Source organism: Phocoena sinus, chromosome 1, assembly GCF_008692025.1.
Source record: "Phocoena sinus isolate mPhoSin1 chromosome 1, mPhoSin1.pri, whole genome shotgun sequence".
NCBI classification, from domain to species: Eukaryota; Metazoa; Chordata; class Mammalia; order Artiodactyla; family Phocoenidae; genus Phocoena; species Phocoena sinus.
Window position 1 is genome coordinate 81,749,281 of NC_045763.1, and position 27,690 is coordinate 81,776,970.

The following is a 27,690-nucleotide window of genomic DNA, read 5'->3' on the forward strand; positions in this document are numbered from 1 at the left end:
GGAGAGACGATAACAGTGACACTGGGCAAGTGCAAGACACAGGAAATCACAAGCTTGTGTCCTGAAATGCTTCCTCTATGGTCACCAGTGGCCTCCTACTGACCAACTTTAGTGGCCTCTTTTGGTCTAAATTCTCTCCTTTCCTGTTCTCTTTGATTCTGCTTTGTCCTCACCCATTTCCTCTGACCTATCTTTCAGCCTCTCACTAGTTCCTCGTCTGCTCATCCTTTAAACACCAGCGGTCCTCAATCTTTGGTGCATATCAGAATCCACCTGTTTGGACCCCACCCCAGAGAGTCTGATTCAGAAGATCTAGGTGGGACCTAGGAAGCTTTCTTTTTGAAAAGCTCCATAGTTAATCCTGATATAAACCAAGACTAAGAATCTCAGTTCCTTCCTCAACTCTCTTTTTATTTCGTTTTCTTCCTAGATGATCTCAATCACTCCCACGGCTTCAATGTATACCTAGATCATGACTCCTGAGCTGCAGACCTGCATTGTCATCTGCCTACCAAGCACCTTCCACCTAAAAATCCAATAGATATTTTAGTCGGCATACTCAACACTGAATCCAATTACCTAGCCTATCCCCAAATATCCTCCTCTTTGGATATTTGCTACTTCAATTGATAGGAGAACCAGCAACCTAACTAATTCTCTGGCGCACGGTGTAGAATTAATCATTTCTTCATATTTATCCCTCAAAGCAATTTATACTCTAAAAGCTGAAGGTAACAGTTTGAGGGAAACGGTGAGAGCAGACCTCTACTCTTTCCCGTAATCTTGACACAGACAGCGAATGTTTACATGGCACTTTACAGTTTATAAGGAGCTTTCATAAACATTATCTGATTGTGCTGAGGGCTGTTCATCACCTCCACCCGGGAAAGTGATGCAATTACTAACAGTCTGAAGATACTCCCCCAACGGCACATGCTGCTTACACAGCACCATGGCTGATGGGATTTCCATTTAGTGGTTTAAATGTTTAAACAGGACTTGAAACTGCTGGCAGTGTGACAGCTGGGACCAATGTCAAGGAAGTTCTAGGTGTAGCAAGCTTTATTCAGAAGGGGTAATTAATCAGAGCCCTGGCACTCTAATGAAACAGACTTCTGCCTTTTTCATTTAATGGACAGCATGCCAGGGTTCAGATTCATAGGCAAGTCTCACTTAGGAGTGAGGAATCAGCCCGGGAGTTCCCAAGATTGGGTTGACAGTGCCCTCCCCTGCCTGCCCAACTGTGCAACCTCCCCTCTACTGAAGCTCACAACATACATCGTGGCATCCTGGCTCCGTGCACCATGGCACCCCCAGTGCCACCCCTAGAACAGAGGGGAACCAGAGGAGTTCACGAGGCCCCTGCTTGGAGGCTCGCTTCAAGAAAGTGTTGGCTCTGCATTCTGTATTCTTCCCTAAAGACCTCCTCAGAGAGAAGAGGCCAGGGCTCTGCCGACTCAGGCTGCTGGAGCAGCCTCCCCTCCACATCTGCTGAGGGTTTTGCCAGATGAGCAGATGAGGAATGCACACCCTGCAGCTGCAGCCCTGCGGATGCCTCCCCCAGATCACAGGACAGAAGATGATATTGGGGTGGCAAGGCTGAAACTTAATCAAGAATCAGAGGGTGGATGTATGGGCCAGGGACAGGTCAGTCTGGAGCTCAAGAGACTAGGACCCTCCTGGGACTCTGGCCCGTATACCCAGTTCATAGGTGTGCCTGGGGTGCACCTGGCACATAATAGAGTAGGCACATGGCATAGGTTTCCTGAATCAACAATGGTGTGAGATTTGAGACAAATAACAAAACACTCACCCACATTGTGACACTCCACAGCCACCAGGAAAGGTTTAATTGTTTAAAAGTTGATGTTGTTAAGGGCTTAAGTCCCAGTTGCCATTGTCACTAAGGTGAATAAGCTGATCACTTTTTGTTGTGCGTGCATGCATGTGTGTGGTTTTTTTTTTCCCCCAAAATGACCTTCCACACGCCTGGCATCAAAACTTACACCAACTGCCAAGCAGAAAGGAAACCACAAAGGGGAATCCCCGGGTAGAAACCTGGCAAGTTTGGGGGAGGGGGGAAGTCACATGCTTATTTGTATTTTAGGAAAGGATTGACAAGCCACTTTGAGAGCTAGAATAATATACTCTAAGAACCTGGGAGGTAATGTAAACATCTCATGATGCCGCTATAGAAACTGAGGCTCCGGTGGTAGGTAAATCAGAGTGTTGCTTGAAGCCTCACAGGTAATGAGACCAGCTAGGATAAGAACCGAAAGCCCTCAGTTCTTCCACTCTAAGCATATAGGTTAGAGCAGTAGTTCTCAAACGTTAGCAAGCAACAGAATCACCTAGAGTGCTTGCTAAAACACAGATGGCTGGACCCCAGGGTTTTCAATTCACTTGGTCTGGGGTGGGCCCAAGAACCAGCATTTCTATAAGTTCCCAGGTGATAAGGATGCTGCTGGGGTGGGGACCACACTTTGAGAACCACTGGGGAAAGAACAAGAGGAGGCTCGTGGCCTAGGATTCCCGACTCAGTTGGGTAGAGACAGGTCAGGTTCTGGGAAACCAGTGGATGAGGTTTGTTCAGCAGAGTCTAGTCCATGGTGATAGACAACATCGCCTGTGGTCCACCAAACTAACCAAGGACCCTCACTCTCCCAGCTGCTCCTCTCCATGGTATGGGCCAGTGACTTATACCCAACTGGTGGCTGGAGTCAAGTTTCAGGGGCTCCAAAGGTGTCGCCAAGGAGTTAAACAGTTTTTACTGGGTGGGACACCAGGTCCTTAAAGTTCTCCCCTGATCCAGTGTGCAGCCTTGGGGAAGTCATGGAACCCCTCACTCCTGTACACAGAAGCTCATGCACCAGAAAGAGAAAGGAGCCCAACATTCTACATGTTACCATAACACATATTCTTATTCTAACAAATTCCAGGGGGGTAATCAATATTCAATCAATATGCACCAGAATTCTGCTTCAGAAATAGAGACTGTTGGTCAGGGCTTAGAACCTTTATTAAAAGAGACTTTTTGTTTTGTCCCAATAGGACTTGACCTCTATGCTTAGCTGCCTGAGTACCATGAGAGTTTAGTAACAAACTTCAACTTTTTGAACCCAGTTCTCATCTAAAACTCTTCCTCCCTCTACTCAACTAAACAAGTCTGCCCATCCAGGTAACCTACTTTCACGTTTAGGTTACACTTATTTGGCTAAGACTTAAAATGCAGCATCAGGAAATAAGTATTAGACTCAAAGGTCAGGAAACCTGAGTTTGAGTTCTAGTTTTGTCACTTGCTAGTAATGTGGATATGAGCAAGTTAGGTTAACCCTCTACCAAGCCCTCTGCAAAATGGTGGAAATAACGGTTTTCTCCTAGGATTACTGGCAGGGTTAAGTGGGGTGCATGTGAAGGCACCTGATATGGCCTCTGCACAGAGCACACACTCAACTTCAGTGTCCACCTCTTCCTGCATCTATATTAAACATCCCAGATCCAAAAGAGGGCTGGGAACTAGCATTCAATAATTCACTTGTGCTGCCACGCTGCCTGTGGAAGAGGTGACAATTGCTGTAGGTTTCAAAAGAAAGCAGATGGACCCTGAGGACCTGAAATGCCATTTTCACACAATCACCTGACTGTAACAAGGACCCACTCACAAGAGTTGTTATTTCCAGTAACTTATTCGGGAGCTCCTCAACTAAAAATAATGATAAAAAAGTTATTTAAGAAATAATATGCTTTCAAAGTTGAGTCACCAGATATTTATATCCCTCTGCAAAGGCAAGGAAATTAAAATGGGCAATTTCTTATCAAGGCTAAACAGTTCCTTTCTCCAATAATTTGTCCTTGTAACAGGCATTAGTATTAAAAAATATTTTCAAACACTTTTCCTCTGCTATTGTCCGAAACTTAACTGATGTCTCGAGGCCATAAAGCTGACATTGGCTTCAAATGTCTACAGAATTATAAGTGGGAGGAAGCTCTAACTGTTGACCCATCCTGCTAACTCTTCGTGCATTCCATCAGGTATTCCCTCCTTTCCCACACCTCAGCTTCTCGGCCTCCGCTCACTTCTTCTGACTTCTGTGCATGGGTGTCTTCTAAATTTCTGCACAACAACCTTCTCCTCTCTCAACCAGGCTACTCCCCACTTCTCCCCCATTCCTGGGTCTGTTTCCTCAGAAGGAAAAAGGGAAGGAGGGGATGTGGTGGTGAGTAGGCCCCAGTGATCCCTCAGGTCCCTGCCAGCTCCAACAATCTGTAATTCTATAATTCTCTGCCCTAACCACCTGGTCTCAGAAAAGAAAAAAAACTGACTGTCATAAATCAGTCGATAATTGACGCCACATAAAATTTACCTTCCCCCACTTTAATATAAATGTTTCTTGCTATCTTGAGTTCAGTGAATGAAGTAACTGCTCCATATTCCTTTCGGGCCCAATTTAACAGATGCTCATTTCCATGCGGGAAGCTTCTTTCCTCTGTTTCTGCTGACAAGGAGAAGTTTCCTGATGAAAAATGGACCACAGAACCCTCAGACACCTAGAAGAAATAGAATTGCATATTTAATGTGGTGCAGTCACCCAGAGCTGAATCATAATTAGTGAAAGAGCTAATCAGACAATTAATGGATATTTGTCAATCCAACCTCTTCCCTTTGTTATAGAGGCACATCATCTTTTTTCAGCAGCTGATTCAAGAAACAATCACAAGCCTACCTTCTTCCAGGTAAAGACAAAACTACAAACTGCAGGATGTCCTTTTGAATTTTTAAAGAACTTTGTGATGAGGGAGTGCATTGTGAGGAATCATGAGACTTATCACTATTTTCCAGATACCTAAATTGAAGGCCAACCTTTCAAGCAATGAGTTTCAAGTTAAATAGGAAGCCTTGGTGAGTGTTTTCATAGGCTCGTAATGGGCTTCTGGATCAGTGCAAGTGATCCCAAAGGCCTGCTAGCACCTGAACTTGACATCTGAGTCTTCCACAGTTGCAGCCTCTGCCATCAGAGTCACCACCACAGGAACACAACAAGAGTCCCTTTGGTTTAATGTTTCCTGAGCGCTGAGATAAAAAATGGCCAGAGCTGGCCTGTCTTCTACCACTTTATATACTACTTCCTCGTAGTGAGATGAATGTGTATTACAGTTTATTTTGTAAGACCCCCAAATTCCCATAGATAATGAAGTCAAGAGGCTGTTAGACTGATCCTCATAAAACTTTTGGGATGATTTATGCAAGTCCCACATTTTTTGCTGGATGTATTTAGACCATTGCTGACCTAGCATATCATGGTATATATAATTAACACACACAAAGGGGGAAAATTATCATCTTGTTGCTGTACTATAATTAAATTTAGCTGCTGGTGAAAATATGCATGTCATCTTTATTGGCTAGCATTTATAACTGATTTTATCAGTGTCAGGGTGGAACCTCAAAATGTGAGCAAAAAGGCTCAAAAATTCCCAAGCCACAGAACTCTAAATGTTTTGTATTAAATTTCACATTAACTAAAGAACTACCATACGATCCAGCAATTCCACTTCTGAGTATTTATCCGAAGAAAATGAAAACACTAACTTGAAAAGATATATGCACCCTGCAGCATTATTTACAACAGCCAAGATATGGAAACAACCTAAGTGCCCACGGATGAATGAATAAAGATGTGGTATATATACACAATGGAATATTTTCAGCCATAAAAAAGAATAAAATCTTGCCATTTGCAACAACGTGGATGGACCTCAAGAGCATTATGCTAAGTGAAGTAAGTCAGACAAAGCCAAATGCCATATGATCTCATTTATACGTGGAGTCTAAAATCAAAACAAAAAACCAAATTCACAGATACTGCGAAGAGATTGGTGGTTGCCAGAGGTGGGAGGTAGGGGGTAAGTGAAATGGGCGAAGGGGTCAAAAGGTACAAACTTCAACTTATAAACTAAATAAGTCATGGGGATGTAATGTACAGCTTAGTGACTATAGTTAGTAACACGGTATCGCATATTTGAAAGTTGCAAAAGACAATAGATCTTAAAAGTTCTCACCACAAGAAAAAAAATTCTGTACATATGGTGACAGATGTTAACTAGACTTATTGTGGTGATCATTTTACAATATATACAAATATTGAAGACTATGTTGAACACCTGAAACTAATATCATGCTATATGTCAATTATACCTCAATAAAAAATGTTTTCACGTTAACTATCATTAACAAAAAGCAAGCAGTTTCTGAAGTGGTTATAGCCAGACTAACAGCAGGTTGAGGGCAGGGATTTTGCTTAGGGCTCTACCCTTGCCAGCAATGTTTCCAGCCTCCATACACATACAAAGCAGTACTTACCCTAACTATTATGCTAGGCATTAATATTTTCTCTCCAACTATATATACATATACTTTTTAAATGCTAGCAAAGAAGCACTTCACCAAATTGATTCCATCACCTACTCATGCTGTAGTCGCCCTCTTGGCTGAAACCTAGAAGCATCTGAAGAGTTTCTAAAAATCCTGAGGCCCAGGCCATATCCCGGATTAGAACTTGGGGGTGGGAGCCAGGCATCAGGATTTTTTAAAGCTCCCTGGGGGGCTTCCCTGGTGGCACAGTGGTTGAGAGTCCGCCTGCCGATGCAGGGGACACGGGTTCGTGCCCCGGTCTGGGAAGATCCCACATGCCGCGGAGCGGCTGGGCCCGTGAGCCATGGCGGCTGAGCCTGTGCGTCCGGAGCCTGTGCTCCGCAACGGGAGAGGCCACAGCAGTGAGAGGCCCGCGTACCGCAAAAAAAAAAAGCTCCCTGGGTGATTCCAATGTTCAGCTACAGTTGAGAAGCCTAGCCTTAATGGGTACTGCGTGATCCACAGTTTGAAAAGCCCAACGTGCATCTCACAGTTTCCTCTACACCAGTGGTTCTTAACCAGGGGTGATTCTGCCCCCCAGGGAACATTTGGCAATGCCTGGAAACATTTTTGATTGTCACAACTGGGAGGGAGGAGCTACTGGCATCTAGTGAATAGAGGCCAGGGATGCTGCTAAACATCCTACAGTGCACAGGACAGCCCCCATAACAAATAATTATCTGAAATGTCAATAGTGCCATGACTGAGAAATCCTGGTTTACACTTTGGACTGACCGAACGTTACTGCCACTCGAACATCTACTGGATCCCCAAACTGGATCCCCAAATTGACAGCTCTTTCTATCCTAGAAATTGGGCTGTTTAGTACTTAATAAAGAATAATAGAACCTTTCTGGTTTGTATTGGCTTGGGAAACCCGGAACTAATCATTAATAAGCTGAGCGTAAACTATGACCACTGACAACAGTCACCATTTACTGTACACTTACTATGTATCAGGCACCATGAAGTGCTACCAAGTATAGTAATGACACTTGCTACATGTCCCAATGCCAGTTATAAGCAAAACCAGTGGGGACCATTTAGCTTTGACTTGTGTTTTTTTTTTTTTTTTTTTTTTTTTTGCGGTACGCAGGCCTCTCACTGTTGTGGCCTCTCCCGTTGCAGAGCACAGGCTCCGGACGCACAGGCTCAGCGGCCATGGCTCATGGGTGCAGCCGCTCCACGGCATGTAGGATCTTCCCGGACTGGGGCACGAACCTGTGTCCCCTGCATCGGCAGGTGGACTCTCAACCACTGAGCCACCAGGGAAGCCCTGACCTTGTTTTGACATCACCTGCATAAGAAAAAGCTCCTGAACCAACTACCTGCCAACGATAACCATGCCAACCTATGCATAAATCCTCTGAAGCTTAGCTACTCCTCAACAGTGAACTTCAAACAATGTTTATCTGATTTTCTGACTTAAGCACTGTAGTAAAATCTTCTTTTCACTGAAAAGCACTTGTGCTAAAAAGTCATTTTTATTAAGCCTGTCACCGAAAAAACCCACAACAGTCCAAAGGCCTTTGTCCCACTGCCAGCACAGTTCTGAATGTTTAGGCAAGCATCCCTGGATGTTCTGCTCTTTTTTTCTCATTCATGTTACAGCCATAAAATAAAACACTTGGGCTATAAATACGTTATGCAGAGAGTACATTTCTTCAGAGTGGAAGGTGGGTTAGATCACCCTGGTGCATTCCAGAGGCAAGAATGTGAACAGTGTAAATAAGAGTAGAAATGGGGAGCAACTCGGGAACGTATCCTGAAGTAATTAAAAGGGACGCCACCGTGTAGCTGACTCCTCGAAAGGGGAAGTTCCCTCCATGCGCCATGCACTTCGCACGTCCGTCTCCCCCAGGGCCAGCAGCAGCACAGATCATACACTCAGGGCTGAGGAATTTGGAAAAGGAGTCAACTGCCACTCCTCAGGCACATTCCAGTGAGAAGAAAGCAAAGCTGCCAGGGGCAGGGAAGCGTCCCTGACTGCGGGTCAGTGGAAATTTTCTGCCGCAACAAGGGGTTAGTCGGTGCCCCTTCTGACCACCAGTTCTCTCACTCTGACCCCAACCCCCAACGAGTTTTACAAGGTGTTGTTATTTCCACCTGATCCTCAGGATGACCTGTGAGGTAGGCTAGTCTGATTTCCACGGTGGAGAGGAGGAAACATCCGAGAAGCTAAAGGCCTACCCAAGGTCAAAGAAGCAGCACCCAGGGCAGACCAGCACAGGACACTTTGGACTCCCGCTTACAGCTGGCCACTGCCTGAACCCTTCCAGAAAGAAGACCTGGGTAGCTCCCAAGGCAGAAGAGTTCTCTTCCTACTTTCTACCTGTAAGATTTGCCCTCCGTCCACTTGTCTGAGGTAGGCCTTCCAGACCAAAGAATTCCTTCCTCTTTCTTCCATGAGATAAGCCTTCAAATGTTTGAAGTCATCACTCAACCTCAGGCACGACTTCACTTCTTCAGGGCAACAGTCCCAACTCCCCCCAACTCCTCCCCAGACACCAATGTTGTCAGAGCTTCATCAGCATAGTCTCTGGTATGTGGTGCCCAGAACAAAACCTAGGGTTTTGGGTGTGGTCTGATGAGAGTACTGTGAAGGTTAGTTTTAGGTGTCAATGTGACTGGGCTACAGGGTACCAGATACTTGGTCAAACATTATTGTGAGTATTTCTGTGAGGGTGTTTTTGGATGAGATTAACATTTAGATCAATAGACTAACTAAAACAGATTGCCCTTCCTAATGGGTATGGGCCTCACCCAATCAGTCGAAGGCCTAAATAGAACTAAAGGCAGACCCTTCCCCTTAGTAAGAGAGAATTCTCCTGCTGACGGCCTTTGAACTGGGCATCAGCTCTTCCTGGTTCTACAGCAGCCTGCTGCCCTTCGGACTCACACTGGGACATTGGCTCTGCAGAATTTGAACTTGCTAGCCTCCATAATCACGTGAGCCAATTCTTTACAATAAATATCTTTCTATATCTATGTGAACACTGCATGAGGCCCAAGATCACATCAGCTTTTATATCAGCTGAACCCTACTATTATCTCATAACCATTAATTTATGCTTTAACCATACATCCAACAAATATTTATTGAGTGTCAGGCACCTTTCTAGGTGCTGGGGATATACTGGAGAGGGCAACAGACAAAATTTCCTGTTTTGTGAAGCTTACAGTCTAGTAAGGAAGTCAGAGGAACAAAATATAAACGATGAAAATATATGTTAATAAGTGTGAAGGAATGACATAAATTGAGAGAAGAGGAGGGGGCACTATAAAGTGTTGTGATGGGACAAGTCTAACTGAGAAAGTCACTGAGCAGGTGAAGACCTGAAGGAGATGAAAGAGCCGGGCACGTGGACCTCAGGGAAAGAGTTCTCGGGTGGAGGCAGCAGTGAGGGTACAGGTCTGGTGTGGGGAAGGGACAGCAAGGAGGCTGGTGTGGCTGGAGCACAGGGGTGAGGGGCAGATGAGTAGGAGGAGAGGTCAGAGATCACAGAGGAGACCAGTAGGTCCAAAGGGACCTTACAGACTGTTGCTAAGGACTGTGGTGTTTAGTCTGGGTGAGATGGGCCACCACTGAGAGTTCATGAAAACATCTAACAGATGTTTTAACAGGATCACTCTGGCTAATAGGGCCAGGCTAGACTGAAGGGAGACAAGGAGCAGGAGACCAGTAGTAGACTTCTGGAATAATCCAGGGAAGAAAGAACAGCAGCTCACACCAGGGAGGTGGAGGTTGAGGTGGGCACGATGATACCTAAAGCCCCAGGTCTTTATTTTATCAGCGTGAGACTCCTTCCCTTACACCTTCCCTTACATCCTTCCCTTACACCTTCCCTTACATCCTTCCCTTACACCTTCCCTTACATCCTTCCCTTACACCTTCCCTTACATCCTTCCCTTACACCTTCCCTTACACCTTCCCTTACATCCTTCCCTTACACCTTCCCTTACATCCTTCCCTTACACCTTCCCTTACATCCTTCCCTTACACCTTCCCTTATATCCTTCCCTTACACCTTCCCTTACATCTTCCCTTACACCTTCCCTTACATCTTCCCTTACACCTTCCCTTACATCCTTCCCTTACACCTTCCCTTACACCTTCCCTTACATCCTTCCCTTACACCTTCCCTTACACTTTCTTGTACATCCTTTCCTTACACCTTCCCTTACATCCTTCCCTTACACCTTCCCTTACATCCTTCCCTTACACCTTCCCTTACATCCTTCCCTTACACCTTCCCTTACACCTTCCCTTACATCCTTCCCTTACACTTTCCCTTACACCTTCCCTTACACTTTCCCGTACATCCTTTCCTTACACCTTCCCTTACATCCTTCCCTTGCATCCTTCCCTTACACCTTCCCTTACGTCCTTCCCTTACACTTTTCCTTACATCCTCCCCTTACACCAGCACTTCTGTAATATAAATCAAACTCTTTAGACCCGTATTTCAACTCTGTAGAGACCACATAAAAATCCTCATTCTGTTAGCTGTCAAAAATCTCTAAATTTCGTGTGTGCGCCATCTACACATTCATCTAAATCCCTGAGAAGCTGAACCAGACAAGGCTGGGGTCTGTGACTTACAGGCACGCTCCCACGCTGACCCAAGCACATTAAACAGCACTTGTCCTGGTTGTTCGCCAACTACAGAGTAACCCAACGGAATTATCCTCATCTCGTCTGTAAGGACGTCATGCTAGAACCTGTTAAGAGCCCTCTGGAAATAAAGACATGACACGTCAGTATCACCACTCCTATACCAGTCAGCACTCCAGTCCCTGCCTTATCTTCCTGGTATGGTGTCTGTTCTTACTGGAGTCCGGCTTGGGTTAAAGTTTGTGGAAGAACAGAGATATAAAGAGAATAACAAAAAACAAGAAATAGAAGGAAAAATAGTATTTTTCTAATAGGAGAAGTGGTTACAATCACTATTGCAAGGATAATAACTACATGACTGAATATGGAATTGCTTTAAAAAAGTGTTAAAGAACAAGGGGGTTTTTTTGTTTTTTTATAAAACATCTTTATTGGAGTATAATTGCTTTACAATGGTGTGTTAGCTTCTGCTGTATAACAAAGTGAATCAGCTATATGTATACATAGATCCCCATATCCCCTCCCTATCCCACCCCTCTAGGTGGTCACAAAGCACTGAGCTGATCTCCCTGAAGAGCAAGGGTTTTATATTTGGATAAAGTGGCAGAAACTTTCCAAGGCAATTCATTCCCTCCCCCATCTTCCACCTTATTTGTAGGTCCTTGTGCTGCTACCACCACACTTCCAGCCCTTATGTCTCAACCAACCTAGTATCTCAACCATTACAGTAACCTCCTGCTGTCCAAGCTGCCAATCCTGTGTCTCTCCATCCCTCACCCATACTGTGACCAAGGCCATCTTTCTACAAAGTAAACACATGATGAGGCAGGAGAGCATCTAAGCATCTGAACTGGCACGGGACCAGAGAGGGCCTCTGCCTGCCGCACTTCCCCCCACTCCCCCAAGTACTTGCCATATGGAACCACTCCCAATGGCAGAACACGTCATGCTGCTTCACATCTCCTGGGTCTTTTTACAGCCTGTTCCCCACCTGGCTTGCTCACCGGGTAACTGCTCCTGTCCTCCACAGGTTTTCACTCTCTGTAAAACCTCCCAACTCCCTTTCTTTCCTCAGGATGGAGCTACCCTCCGTGCCTTGTGCACACCACTAGCCCAGCCCTTCTCTCGCGTGAACTGCTACTATCTACCAGCAAACCTGCCACCCCACTTGACAAGCACTTGAAGGCCAAGAGAGTGCCTAGTTCGTTCTGAATCTCCTGGCCTGGCAAGGTGCTGGGCACAAAGCAGGGACTCAGCAATTGCTTGTTGAATGAAAGTTCAATGGTGTTACTTACAGGAAAGGCTATGTCATAATTTCTTCATTTTCACAACACTTACTTCCCTCACTGCCCAGAAATGATCTTTCGGCCACGCTTTAAAGCTAGTATTTGATTTTTCACCTAATAGCTCCACCTAAAAACCAATTATCAAATCATTTAGTAGTTCCATGTCTCCCCGCAGAATCCACTAAACTTTCCTCCTGTTTGCTAATTAAAACCCAGTCCTCTGACATGACAAACATCTTCCTGTGGGAACAAACAGAGCCCTGAGCCCTGAGAATTCTGAATCTTACTTAGCAAGCGTCCATTGAAGGGGCAAACGTGAAGCACCTGACTGTCCAACAAGCCCCAGGCTTCAAAATGCACTGGGCCACCCCTTCTCCCGACTGCTCTTCCCTACTGAAACCACGCACAGCATTTGTATTTTACATTCTGGTTATGCTACCAGACTCTTTAAAAAAGCAGAACATTACTCTCTCTGCCAGTGCTGGGAGTTTTATTACAAGAACTTACGGCTAGGCAACAAGAGCCAAGTTTATTATTTTTTCTGGATCAGATTCAACAACCTTGTCCAAAAGAGCAAGAAACAAGCAAAAGAGGCAACCAGCCCTTTTGTTTCCACACCTGCGTTTAAGCTTTAACTCTTAAAGTCCTAAGCAGACCCACTGAAGCCTCAAGATTGATCTCCCAAGCCTCAGGGAAGGGAACCAAATGCCGGCTAATGGGTGCAGACACCATTTTCCTGGAACTGAGGCTCTTCGTCTTAGCACTTATCTCAGCACATCAGCTGACTCAGAGGCCTGGCGGTTGCCTCACAGTCACTCTGCGGCCTCCCCCAAGCTGGTGTGGTCTTTAGTGAGGAGGGAGAGAGAATCTCTGCTGAGGATAATGTCATATTGTAAGGCCTCACCTAGTCCTACCCACCTCCTCCCGCCTCGTCCACGCTCCCAGATGAAAATGCAGGCCGCACGTAATTGCACGGGTGGCAACTGAGTTTCCTCTGAAGTTTCCCCTCATCTCCTTCATGTGCACTCACATGTTACCTTCTCGATGGAGCCTATTTAAAATTACAATCCAACCACCCGGCAGCCCCCACTCTAGCACTCTGACTCCCTCATACCTGCTTTACATGTTCTTATTTCTAGATTAGAGTATAATATAGCCAGCTTCTAAACTACCGTGTAATTTACTTATATATTATGCTTATAGCCCATCTCCTCCCACTAGAATGTAAGCTCCTTCAGAGGCTGGGATTTTAGCCTGCTTTGTTTATGGGCATATCCCAAGCACAGTGTTGGGTATAGAAAAGACACTCAATAAGTGTTAAATGAATGAATGAACCCTGAGGTCCCATTAATTGGCAGTGGCTACCTAAAGTTCTGTGCTGGGAAGAATTCTGAGGCCATACTCAGGAGCAGTGAAGAAAGGGGAATGAGTGCCATGGTCACTCATGTGCCTGCCAGGGGCTCAGGGCAGGCTCTCCTGGCTCTATGGCTGCCCAGTAAAGTAGCCACTGGCCATTGAGAGCTTCAAATGTTGCTAGTTAAATTGACCTGTGTCATAACTGTAAAATACACACCAGATTTTGAAGCCGTAGTAAAACCAGTGTTAAGAAGAAATCTCACTGCTTCCTGAAGTGTGATCCTCAGATCAGTGTATCACAGACAAAAGTATGTTAAAATGCAGGTTCCAGGGTGGGGTGGGAATGTAGGGTCAGGCAACTGCATTATAATCCTCCGCCCACTATCCCATGATTCCCAGGCATACTCGAGGATCACTGCTCTGCCATAGATAAAAATATTATGTAAACTCCAATCTTTGTAAAGCGTGAAGAGGATTACTTGGAGAACAAGCAAGAATTTTCTCCCCTGCACTGGTTAAAAAAAAAAGCTAAGAGGGTGAGAGTAAAGCCAAGTCATTTTTGGAGTCATCTTCTTCTATATCTAAAAAGATAGAAATGGGCCCTGTGAAAAGAGGAGCCATAGCTCCCCAATGATAAAGAAATGTTTGCTGAAATCTCAGAGGAAAATCTGTTCCAGGAATCAAGCTCTCTCTCTCTCTCTCCCCCTCCCCCCCCCCCACACACGCATGCACGCGTGCACACCCAATAGCTGGGCTGTGGTCCATTTAGAGCCTGAGTTATCGCTTGGGTGAGCGCCTGCTATTCAGGTTACAGCTCCGTGAGGCTGCTTTAACTCGCACACGCAACTTCGCACATTTACATGACTTTGGCATTGCTGAAAGTTCAACACTTGCACAGTCAGGATCAGCTCCTCTCCCTCTTCTGTCCTGCCCTACCCCCAACCTTTACTATTCCTATTCCTTTTTCTTGACTCTTGCACTGACACATCTCTTTCTGGAGATGCCTGCTTAGGAGAACAGGAAGAGCAAAACAAGGAAAACAAATAAAGCAAAGAAAACCACATGGGCATTTCAGAAACACCTGCCATGCCAAGAATTTGCTAGTTCAATTCTCGGGGGAGAAAAGACTTATGGTAAAGTAGAATAGGCATTTCTCTAGAGCTTAGGTTTATGTATAAGTAGGATCTATGCAGAGTGGCCTGAGAACTCGTAACAGTGCCCACACAGAAAGGCATTGAGGAGATTATGCTTTGAGGTATTTTGTGCACCAAGTCCAGCAAAAACAAACTTACATAAAGTGCTGGAACAGTCTTGAAATATTTACCTCCCAAATGAGGATGGGACCCTACATTCTGAAAGAGGAAAATCACACGTTCTCCCTACCCCAATTCCTGGGAGGACTGTGCTTGCCTGGTTCCTCCAAAGTCTCGTGATATGAAATGGGATCTGAAACATGTTTTTCTACTAACCATATATCATGACTCAATGTTTTTTTCAAAGTTTGTTTTAAAGAAATAATAACTTCCATGCCCATGAACCTACAGTCATTTGCAAAGCTACATATTCATGAGCCATGTGATTGTGGTCTCTGCCAGTAGTGCACTCAAGAAACACAAATCCATTTAAAAATTCTTGGATAAAAAAAAAATTCTTTGATGTTTTAATTTTGTATCCACAACCATATTACTCTGTCCAATAAAATGAATTAAAATATATTCAACAATTTTTCTCAAAACATTCATGATGATCATCCTCTGCTTTTAATTTTTATTCCTGTTCAAATATAAGGAATAAAGGATTGAAAGTACCTTCTGTTCTTAATGCCCTACATGTTTACACACATCCAAGAGGAAAGCTCTGAGATGCTACCCTCCAAATAGAAACACGCACAAACTTGAACGTGAGCCAGTACAAAAGCAATACTCTAATCTCCCATGGAAATGTTACGAGAACGATAGTATATGTGAATACATATATACACAAAGACAAGCAAAATAACTCACTGCATCTGAAAGATGAACTCAGTCCCCACAGGTTACCAAATTAATGAAGCATAAGCTGCTTTATAATATAGAGTTTTCCAAAGTAGAGCCCCAGGCCACACAGGGATCCTCAACGACCTTACAAAATCATCTCTTAAGACTCTTAAATTTATTCTTTCCCATCTTCCAATGCAGCATGATGTTAGAAGGAGTTGACCCAAAACTTAAAGTGTATTTATCATCTAAAGGGTGTTTTTCAGGAAACAACAATAAAATGTTGGCATCCTTACCAGTACTTGCCATGATCCTCAATCTATTGTGGCCCTCCAAGTGTGCTTCTGGGAAATCCCTCACCAAGAAGGATTCTTTCTTCTATTTTTCTTTTAAGTTACATCCAATCTGCCGACCCAGGTTCAAGGGCACAAACTGGATTTTACAAACAGTTGGCTCCAAATAGGTACCTAGAATTCTCTTTACAGAGTTCCTCTTCATCAAGACTGAAAATCTAAGTTCAGTTTTGCAGACAAGGAAATCGAGGCTCAAAGAAGCTAAAGAATCTGCCTGAGGCACAGAGTTGGTAAAAAGCAGGATTGACAAAAGAACCAAATACCTCGTTTCTCACTCCAGAGCTCTTTCTACTCCACCTCCATGAAGTAGTTGCTACTAAGCTCAAGAAATCAGTAGAGTAGGGTAGACAGGAGCCCCCTGGACCCTGGATTAACAGAACACTGGGAGAGAAAGTCCCAGAGGCGCTTACTGATCACTTAGTGCATGTTTCATAGATTCTGAATCCTCACATCTGACAACTGAAGAAACTGTTGTCAGAGTTTCTCCTGAGAGGTTAGGTAAAGCCCCAGATTACATAATTTTAGCAAGGTGCACATTCAAACTGCATCTGCAGGACTCCAAAAGCTATGCAATACAAACCCAGGCTTTTACAAGAGTGACAGGGGAAAGCAGTAAGGCAGAGCAGGGGGCTGTGCCTTCTCTGCCTCTTGCACAGTTTCCCCGTCAGGTTGTTTCCTTCCTTCTCTCTCTCCCTGCCACCTTCCCCAGAAGCTGGAGGAGCTATGCTGGTGAAAGTGGAGGAGAAAGGGAATGGAAGGTGCAGACAGAAAATTGTAGTGACTGTTATGGAAGCAAAAAATTGCTTGGCTGGAAGAAGAGAGATCTGCTAAACAACAACAGCAAGAAAAACTGCCAAAGAATCCGAAAATGATCGAATAGAGACTATAGTAGATAGAGCATGACGAGAACCTGAGGCTGTAAAAATTTTAAATATTAGTGCTTCTGTGACGTTCAGTTTTATATGTCAATTTGGCTTGGCTATAGTCTCCAATTATCCAATCAAACACTAATCTAGTTGTTGCTGTGAAAGTATTTTGTAGATATAATTAAACTCCACAATCAGGTGGCTCTAGGTAAGGGAGATTATCTTAGATAATCTGTGTGGGCCTGATCCATCGGTTGAAAGGCCTTACGAGCAGAGCTGAGGCTTCCCTGAGGAAGAAGAAATCCCACCTGTAGACAGCAGCTTTGGCTCCTGCCAGAGAGTTCTGGCTGCCCTTCCTGACTACTGGCCCTACAGGTTTCTGACTTACCTTGCCTGTCCCAACAGTGTCATAAGCTGATTTCCTGCAATAAACCTCTCCCCGTATATACCCACAGCTGGTCCCCTTTTTCTGGATAACCCCTGACTGACGGCTTCTGTGAATGGCTGATATAGGCCTCAAGAGAAATGGAGCTGCATATTCTAGCCCAGAAACCACAGATCTAAGAACACTTTGGGGGAAGAGGGTTCTAAAGGACATTTCCTTGTGGGGCAAGATGAAGGTGGGGCCTCCAACCCAAAACGACTGTTTGGAGCCCTCTTGAACTTCCTAAGCGTAGCTTTCAACCAAAGGCAGGCCGTGTATTTGTGCCCACCCCCATTTTTCAGTCTACATTCCACAGTCTCTGAAGACGACTACAGTGATCTCCTATGCCAAAGCCAGAAGGCTGAACTGAACACGTTTAACAGCGATGAAGAAATGATCCCCAGAGGGCTAAGAACAGATGCAGATATTAAAGCAGGGCATCCTGGTAGAGCTGATCCAGAGACAGGACAACCAGAGGAGCCCAGGGACACAATATTACTGGGAAAGCAGCCAAGAAGCAGTTTTTAAATCCTTACCTGAATGACATCCCTCAGAAGGGTCACCCAACTACCTTCCTTGCACTATCTGTGACTGAGGGATAGTGGCAAGGGCTCCAAGCAAAGGAGGAAAAGAAACAGGGAAAGAGGGGCTCAAAACACTTGGGGGGTTTAATCACTTTTAGAATGCTTTGCTACTTTTAGGGCAGCAGCCACTATAGCTCACTTCCAGCTATTGGTAGAGCAACTGTAGCACTACCTCAGAAGCTTCACATGGTGTCTAGGAATACTGTTGTTATGTACAGTCAGATGTGGTCAGGACCACCTCTCACATCTAGGTCTTGGGGAAAATCATTTATCTTAGATATCTTCCTCTGCAAAGGAGAGCCCTGGACCAGATGACAGTGGGTAATTAAAATCGAGTATCCTGGACTTTCCTGGTGGCACAGTGGTTAAGAATCCACCTGCCAATGCAGGGGACACGGGTTAGATCCCTGGCCTGGGAAGATCCCACATGACCCAGAGCAACTAAGCCTGTGTGCCACAAGTACTGAGCCTGCGCCCTAGAGACCATGAGCCACAACTACTGAGCCCGCATGCTGCAACTGCTGAAGCCTGCATGCCTAGAGCCTGTGCTCCGCAAGAAGAGAAGCCACTGCAATGAGAAGCCCGTGCACCACAACGGAGAGTAGCCCCCACTTGCCGCAACTAGAGAAAGCCTGCACGCAGCAACGAAGACCCAATGTAGCCAAAAATAAATAATAAATAAATTTATTTTTAAAATATCTAATATCCCTGCCTCACCTATTACTCCCATTCAAAGTATAACTTCATTCAATCCCAGTGTCAAAATCTGGGATATGTGATGTAAAGGGAGAAAGTAGGGGGAGTCTAGCCCAAACTACTAATCCCCATCATTAAAAAAAAAAAAAAGATTTTTTATTATTATTTTTGCTAATTTTTATTGAGCACTTACTTTGTGCCAGGCACTATTCTAAGCACTTTACACAGGTTATACCCACCACTCACTGTGTGACCGTGCACAAGTTAACTCAACCTCTCACTGTGTCAGTTTCCTCATCTTAAAATGAGGATAATAAGAGTACTTACTTCATAGGTTTGTTATGAAAATTAGAGATCAAATGGGCAGTAGCCACTGTGGGCTTTTGCCAGAGATGGCAGATGGATCAGCCCCTGACTTCCAGGTACAACCTGCTTCCTAGTATCGCAGCTATGTCATTCACCACCCAAAAAGGACAAGGCAGAAGGAAGCAAACCAGTGATGACTCCTTGGTCCAGGGGCATTAAAAGGTTGCAACAGGGCTTCCCTGGTGGCGCAGTGGTTGAGAGTCTGCCTGCCAATGTAGGGGACACGGGTTCATGCCCCGGTCCGAGAAGATCCCACATGCCGCAGAGCGGCTGGGCCCGTGAGCCATGGCCACTGAGCCTGCGCGTCCGGAGCCTGTGCTCCGCAACGGGAGAGGCCACAACAGTGAGAGGCCCGCGTACCGAAAAAAAAAAAAAAAAAGTTTGCAACACAGACCCTAGGCCATCTGGGGACAGGGTATAAGGATCAAGGGCAAAGGCAGATCCTGAGATATAAATTCTACTCTGGACAAAGAAATAGGAAGACTAAAGGAGCTTCTTCCTCCCCTGAAGAAATCTGCTTCCAAGCCAGAGAGCTGGATGATGGAGGCCTGAAATGCCAGAACTGGGTTGCCTCGAATAAACTCAACGACTCTCCCTGGGAAGGAGTCAGGCCATCCTGCAGTCCTTTTCAGAGACAAGGAATGTCAGCTACCTGTGGGGAGCGCTTACCAAGGGCCTCACTGTCTGCCAATTTATGAGAAGACCAAGGCAACGCCAATGAGCTTTCAAGTCAGCCTCACTAGAACTTCCCAGGAGACAGATTTCCCCCATCCCATGACATGAAAAAAATATTCTGCCATCTCCCTTAACAAAACATTTGCTTTTTCTACCAAACAGCTCTCTGGAGGCTGCCCACCACATTAACCAAGGGCACTAGAGATGTTACATTTGATACAATTGCCCAACGCTTGGGAAGGGCAGATTCATCAGATTACCAGATCAGCCTTTAACAGTAAAGCCTTAAAGGGCAGCATGGGACTCTACACAAAAAAACATCAACCTTCTGCCACAGAGCCATGACAAAGCAAGTCCAGCAGAGGCAGGAAAAGTCCATGCTTGCGTGAACCCTTCAGGACAGGATGTCTTGATCAGGAAGAATACACCCAGGCAAACCTCCTAAGGCCACTCACTGACAACATTCATCAGCTTTAATATAACGAGTTAGGATAAATCCTAGGAAGTCTTTCAAAAACTCTTTCTGGACCAGGATTACCAGCCCAAACTGGACTCTTTCCAATGCTCTAATTACCTCAGTGACATTTAGGAAGCGCTCTCTCACCACAAAAGGGCCAGAAACTCACTACTAGGAAATATGGTAGTTGACCGACCCTAGTTCACGAGAGGATCAAGCCCCTTATAATTAAGACTCTTATGGACAAGCCACAAAACCAAGAGATAAGCAGCTTCTGGGACAAAAATGCCTGGTACACAACCACTTGGAATATCCCACAGGACACAGTGAGTCATTCCACAAGAGATATTTTTAAAAAAGAAAAGGGAAGAACCAATCTTGAAACATTTAGTTATTTAATCTGCCTTTAAGAGAGAATTTGTTTGGGGAAAGACCTCACTGGAAAATCCAAAATGGTATATTCAGACTCCTATATACAGGGGTGACACTTCTGGTTGAGCAAAAGGCCGTGCTTGGGTCTGCAACCCCGAGCCCTCAACCACAGGCCCCGGTCAGCCTCACAGAAGGAGCTGCCTTAATTGCACTTGGAATAAGAAGATTCTTGTTTGCTCCAGTTTTCAGGATCCACTGGTGGTACTTCCCAGTCTCCTAACCATCCCTCCCACACCACGGCAAGCTCCTTGAGGGCAGGGCAATCCACCCCATTTCTCTCTGGAGCCTCCACACTTAGGACAGTTCCCAGCAGGCACTGAAAACTAGGTGTTGGATGAATGAACAACTAGATACAGAAACTGTCATACCAGGTATGCTAATGTCATGTTTTTCTAAACATGGGGAGAACTGCCAAACAAGAGTAAGGAGGAAGTTCAAAAAGAAAAAAAAAAAAAATCATTTCCAGGTTTTTAAATGCAACACAGTAGAGAATACAGAAAATTTTCAAAAGTTCCCTCCTCCACAAGCAAACTTGAATGTCTGAGTTATTCAGAGGGCATTTTTGGACGCTCAGTGTCCAGTTACACATCATTTGGATTCAGAAAAGGAATTTCTGGACATGCGCTGTGGTACAGGCTGTGCATGTCCCTTCCTAGAGCAGCGCTAAGCGCACATCTGGGGCTATTTAACAACTGATTGGAAATTTCGCCTTCTGATTTCCAGTTAAATACTGGGCACAGGAAAACAAATAGCACTTGTTTTTCACTGAGCCTTGTTAGTCATCCAAACTGCAATGCAGACCAGAGAACTGCCTGTGGTTTGGTGGCAGAGCCCCAACATATTTGGACCTTCCCCCCACCCCAAGTTTAAGTGAAAGGAATAAACCGATTTTGGCAACCTCAGCTTCTTCACCCACCCACCCCACTCAAAAACACAAAACAAGGTTTTAAATATTAAGCATGTTCCTGGTATTAATTTACATTTTTCATTAGGGTTAAATTTTTATTTGTTTTTAATCCAAAGCCAAGAGCATAGAGTTTGGTTTCTCTCATTTATTTCAATTGCCCTGCTCTAATATTTACTTGGATTTGCTGAAGTTCAGGCAATGTTCAGATTACCATTTTCTGTTTCCAGTTAAACTGGGATGTAATATGTAGCAGTTGTACTATCAAAGAATGAGAGTTTGAAAGCTGGGAGGAACTTCAGAGATTGACTAGTACCACCTCCTCACTTTAGAGATGAGGAAACTGAGGCTTGAGTAGTTAAGTGATTTTGTCTGGTGATTGATGTATATAACTGGTTAGTGGCAGAACCAAAGACTAATAATTGGGCCTCCTGACACCCAGGCCAGAGTGTTAACTAGAAACAAAAATCTGAGTTACCTCTAGGTAGAACTGCCAGATAAAATCAGGACACCCAGTTAAATCTGAATTTCAGATAAACAATGAATAACTTTTTAGTATAAATATGCCCCAAATATTGGAAACTCTACCTCGAAGACCAATATCCCCTTCAACTCCCCACCTTCATTCAAACACACACACATTTACATGCATTTCTTTCCTGATTTTACTGATAAATGGCTGGGAAAAATAAATCATAGTACTGTAATCCCAACAGTGAATGAGGTTGGAAGAAGTTGCCGCTTATTTCTTGAGACTTTCCTAATCTTAAAATACATTTTTCCCCTCACGAGCATGCAAAGCAACAAGCCCAATGTCAAAGGGCTGCAAAGGCCCCTGGATTAGACATTTCATGTTATTAGAAGCCAGGCATTAGGGTCTCATCTAGAGAATTTCTGCTTGTCCCAGGGTTCTAAGTCTGTAGACCTTTTAGGAGAGAGCGCTTAGGTTTGTAATACAAATAAAGCAAGATTTTTTTCAATAAAAATCATGGAATAAAGTAAAATGATTTTAAAGTTTGGTTCACTGATTTTACAACATCACTTTTGAAAAGAGTGCTGCCTCAAGTTTTTTTTCTAACAGCTTTATTGAGATATAATTCAACCTTATTATAATTCTATTACCTAAACTACATAAACATGATTATATATTAGAATTCATCCTTATAATTCACTTTATTGAGACATCATAATATTCCTCCTTTTAAACTGTACAATTCAGTGTTTTTAGTGTATTCACAATTGTGGCAAGAATCACCACTACCTAATTTCACAAAATTTTTATCACCCCCCCCCCGCCCCCACCCAAAGAAACTTCATACCGTTCATAGTCATTCCCCATCTTCCCCTCCCACTATCCTTTGCCAACTACTGATCTACTTTCCATCTCTATGGATTTGCCTGTTTTGGAAATTTCATACAAATGGAATCATACACTATGTGGCCTTTTGCACCTGGCTTCTTTTATCTATGTTTCCAAGGTCCGTCCATGTTCGGTATGTATCAGTGCTTCATTCCTTTTAACGGCCAAATAATATTCTATTGTATGGATATACCACTTTTTTATCCATTCATCAGTTGATGGACATTTAGGTTGTTTGCACTTTTTTATTATTATGAATAATGCTGTTATGAACATTTGTGGACGAGTTTTTCTACGGACATATGTTTTCCAAAGCCCCATTTTACCTTCCCACCAGCAATGTACGAGAGTTCCAATTCCCCTATATCCCCAACACCACTTGTTATTATCTGCCTTTTTAATTATAGCCATCTAGTGGGTGTGAAGTGGATTCTCATTGTGGTTTTAAATTTGCATTTTCCTAATGACTAACGATTCTGAGCATCTTTTCATGTGTTTATTGGCCATTTGCGTTATTTCTTTGGAGAAACGTCTATTCAAATTGTAGCCTGTTTTTAAAGACAATCTGGTACTGTGGCTCTTCCCGATCTTTTTTTTAGCAACCTCAAGTTAAAAGTTCAGACATCTATTACACAGTTGAGCTATCATACTTCTTCTTTGATGCAGAAATAATTGCATAAATAAAAATAAGCTTAGATGATCCTTCTAAGAGAATTTTACTTGTAGTTTCAACATGACAGACTGAGAGAGTAGGATTATTTTTACTTCTGATTGCTCTGAAGCATAACTCTAACCTGCCCGATTTTCTCTGGGCTATCCCTACACCCTGCAAAAGAAAACCTATGAGGCTGTGAGAACTCCACTGCGTGCGCACGCGCCTGTGTATGTGTATGTGTGTGACATACTCAAAGATCTACTACTTCACACTCAGCCTGAGATAACCACTCTCATCCATTCCCATTTCCTGGGTAACCAGAACAACCAGATAAAGGAACTGCACTTGCAGAGGGGAACTCAGTCCCACTTTCTCCCTACCTGACACACTCCCTCTTGCCTGCACTGTGGAATCAAGAGAAGGACTAAAAAGATTTGACAGTAGAAAACAGATACTTTTTTAGACGGTATTAAAATATGTTTTCAGTCACCCTCGTGGGTGGCTGAGACATTTTGAGTAACACAAGGTCCTGCTAACTAATTATGAAAGGTTTCCTTTTTTAAATTGGGCAGTTACAATAATGCAGACATGACAACTTAAAAGGTTCACCATGATAGATGAGTAGATGCCATTACTTGAACTTTTCTCACAACCCTACTTAAAAATAATTAGCATAACTGTTGGGAATTCCCTGGTGGTCCAGTGGTTAAGACTCCATGCTTTCACTGCTGAGGGTGCGGGTTCAATCCCTGGTTGGGGAACTAAGATCCCACAAGTTGCGTGGCACAGCCAAAAATTTTTTTTTAATTTTTTAAATAACTGTTAAAGTATTGTAACTCTACACAGAAAGTAAAGACAGCTTTACGACAGTAATGCAAATCCTTCAGCAATATATAAAGGAGGAAGCAAGGACATACACATCTTCGACTGAGAGTCAAGGGACCCACCCTCTCTCCTCAGCTCCCTTAAGCTCTCCAGGTAACTTTGGAAAAGACACTGATAGAAATGGCTAAGCCTCAGTTTCCAAAGATTCCATAGGCCTTCCGAAGTGTTTGGATGAAACACTTTATGTAAAAGAATTTAGTTATCTTATCCCTAACCTTCAACTCTTAACTACAATAAATGGATAAATGAAACACACCACTGATTTTCTGTCTAGATCCCTCTGCTGCAATGGTTGTCAAGTCATTCATTTCAGGTTACAGAGAGCAAGGGAAGAGCTTGCTTTGCCTCCTTTCTTTCAGCACAGTCTCTGTTAGGGAGAGCTGCCCAGCTTGTGAGAGAACTTGTATCACTCGTCATCTAACTATCTGAGAACCTGAATGAACAACAGGTGCTCCACTATCTCTTCCAGGCCATGAGGAAATGTGCAGATAGAGAAAACCATGTTCCCTAAAGAAGGTCTGCTGGACAGCAAGGCAGAGTTCATGTGTCCCACAATTTAAATCCTCGACTTCTCCCAGTGCTGCCTCCCTTGTGTTGGTAATTTGAGATTTATCACTTGATCTACAATCTCCTTACATGGGATAAACTCCAAATAGGGTTGATGTTCAATTGTTTACTAAAACCGTCTCCTGTGGTTCATTGTTAGTGCATCTTAAACTGATGGCCAAGAAGCAGTTCTTACAGATATTAAACAAAATTAAAGCAAATAAATAATAACTAGGAGTAAGATGCTTTCCCTTAAAAGTCACAGAGAGGCAGTTTGAAGAAAGAATCTAGAAAGTGATCAGTACAACTATGATATATGTGGTCCACACTTTTCATCTGGACCTACAGCCCAGAGAAATGGGAACTCCTTTCAATCTGGGGCCGGCCAAGCTAGACATTTCATAATTAGAAATGTAAATTCAACGTCCTTCCCAAGTGTTCTTTACTATGACTAATAATAAATGGCAACAAAAATGGTAGGTGATGTTTATGAAATTATCAGTGCCAGGTCCCATACTAAACGTGTTACATGTAATCTCACTTAATCAAGAAAACAACCTCATGATGTAGGGACTATTATCATTCCCATATTACAACTGAGGAAAGTCAGGCTTAGAGAAACTAAATACTTTTCCCAGGTTCTGCCTGGATTCAAACCAGGGTAAACAAAGCCTTTGCTCATAACCTCTCTATAACCGGCCCAATATGGTAGCCACTAGCCTCTCATAGCTATCGAGCTCCTGAAATGGCTAGTGTGCTTAAGGAATTGTATTTCTGATTTTAGTTAATTAACATTTTTTTTTAATATTTATTTACTTAGGCTGTGCTGGGTCTTAGTTGTGGCACACGGGATCTTCATTGCAGCATGTTTAGTGGCAGCATGCAGGATCTTTAGTTGCGGCATGGGGACTGTTAGTTGTGGCATGCATGTGGGATCTAGTACCCCGACCAGGAATGTAACCCGGGCCCCCTGTATTGGGAATGTGGAGTCTTACCCACTGGACCACCAGGGAAGTCCTCTGATTTTACTTAATTTAAATTTAAATAGCTACACACAGCTAGTACCTACAGTATTGGACGGTGCAGCTCTGCACGATAAGGGCTAAATGAGCATATGACTTTATAATCACGGCCCTTAGTCTTGCTATCACAAATGCCTTTAATTACAGGAGACTGACAATGCTTATAAGTATGAAGGGAGCCAGTTTAGCATAAGAGCTTGTAGAGTTAAGTCCTATATGGGTTTGAGTCTCAACTCTGCCAGTAATTAGCCAAGTGATTTGGGTCACTACTTAACCTCTCTAAATCTTAGCTCCTCATCTGTGAATGCATCTGGAAAATGGAGTAAATCATCACAGGGTCATTATGAGAATTAAATAAGATGAAGTATTAGAGCACTTATGCAATACCTGGAATGTACTAAGTGCTAATAAATAAATGTGCTGATAATAGTAGTAACAGCTAATTCTGACTTTTGGACTTTTAAATTTAGAAGTAATGAGAGTTTCAATTCTCAGAAAAGGCTATAATTTATTAGTAACTCTTATCTTATAAATGTACTTTTGAGTTTAAAAAAGTTTTATTTTGAAAATAATTCACATTTACAAAGTTGCAAATATAGTACAAAGACTCATGTACACTCTTTAACTAGATTCCCCAGTTTTCAACACCTTGCCATATTTGCTTTATTATTCTATCTACACATTAATTTTTTTTCTGAATTATTTGGCCCTTTAACCCTTAATGCTTAAGTGTATTATGTTTCCTAAGAAGGATATTCTCTTATATAAGAAAAGTACAATTATTAAATCTATGAAATATAACATTGATACTTTAATCTATAGGCTCAATTCCAATTTCTCCTATTGTCCCTCTAATGTCCTTTATAGCAAGGGTGCCACTCCCTACCCAGGGATCACATGTGTCTTTTTAGCCTCCTTCAATCTGGAATGGCTCCCCAGTCTTTCTTTGTCTTTCATGAGTAACATTTTTGTAGAGTACGAGCCAAGTTATTTTATTGAATGTCACCCAATTTAGTTTTCTCCAGTGTTTCCTTATGATTAGACTCAGATTATATGCATTTTTGGCTAGAATAATAACTAATTTAAGACCATGTAAATATACTGTTCCTCAAACTCCCTCCACCACCACTAGATCTAATATCTGTTGATGACTCTTGCCTAATCAACTTTTACTGTGATGGTTACCAATTGATGATTTTCTAACTCCATCATTCCTTCTATATCAATTGATTGGTATTCTTCTATAAAGAGGAGCTTTCCCTTCTCTCCTTTTTACTCATTTATTTATCTACTTTTTAACTGTATTGACTATGGATTCTTACCTTATTCAATGGGGACCTTTGAGTTAAAAGTACTCTTCAAATACAAGTGACAAGAAACTACAGAACTGAATTAAGAATCATTAATTAGGCAAAATGTATTCATTGTGCAAGACGAAGACTATTAACTGAGGCCTCTTCTTGTTTTGATTACTTGTAGGCAAGAGAGGTTTAAGAGTCCAAGGCTCTGTAGTTTAGGACATCAGCACATAGCTCTAGCAATAGACAATGTGAGTTATCACTGTGAAGTGCAGTGTTGCTCATCATCAGACATGATATCATACCCCAAATATTCTATCCAAACAACCCATCAATTTCTCCACAACTAGCAAACTTGAATGTTCTGGCAAACTCAAAAGGACATGATTTACAAATAGTAGGTAATATTTGGATCCTTCCACAAGAGCTGGGTTCCAGCTTTTTTATAAAATACAAATGTTTTCATTTTGGAGCTCACTGTGTTACTTTCTCAACAAACAGATCCTCATATCAGAAATTAGG

At 43.3% G+C, this 27,690-nt stretch overlaps 1 protein-coding gene across 4 annotated transcripts in view; it reads right to left on the reverse strand.

The window, feature by feature from the left end:
* The window catches only part of TGFBR3 (transforming growth factor beta receptor 3), a 208,531-nt gene that overhangs the window by 47,494 nt on the left and 133,347 nt on the right, over nt 1–27,690 (reverse strand). For all 4 annotated transcript variants that reach the window (XM_032648927.1, XM_032648917.1, XM_032648923.1 and 1 more), the window contains exon 5: nt 4,365–4,548. In XM_032648927.1, coding sequence (XP_032504818.1) covers nt 4,365–4,548 — 184 coding nt within the window. The remainder of the gene's footprint in view (nt 1–4,364; nt 4,549–27,690) is intronic.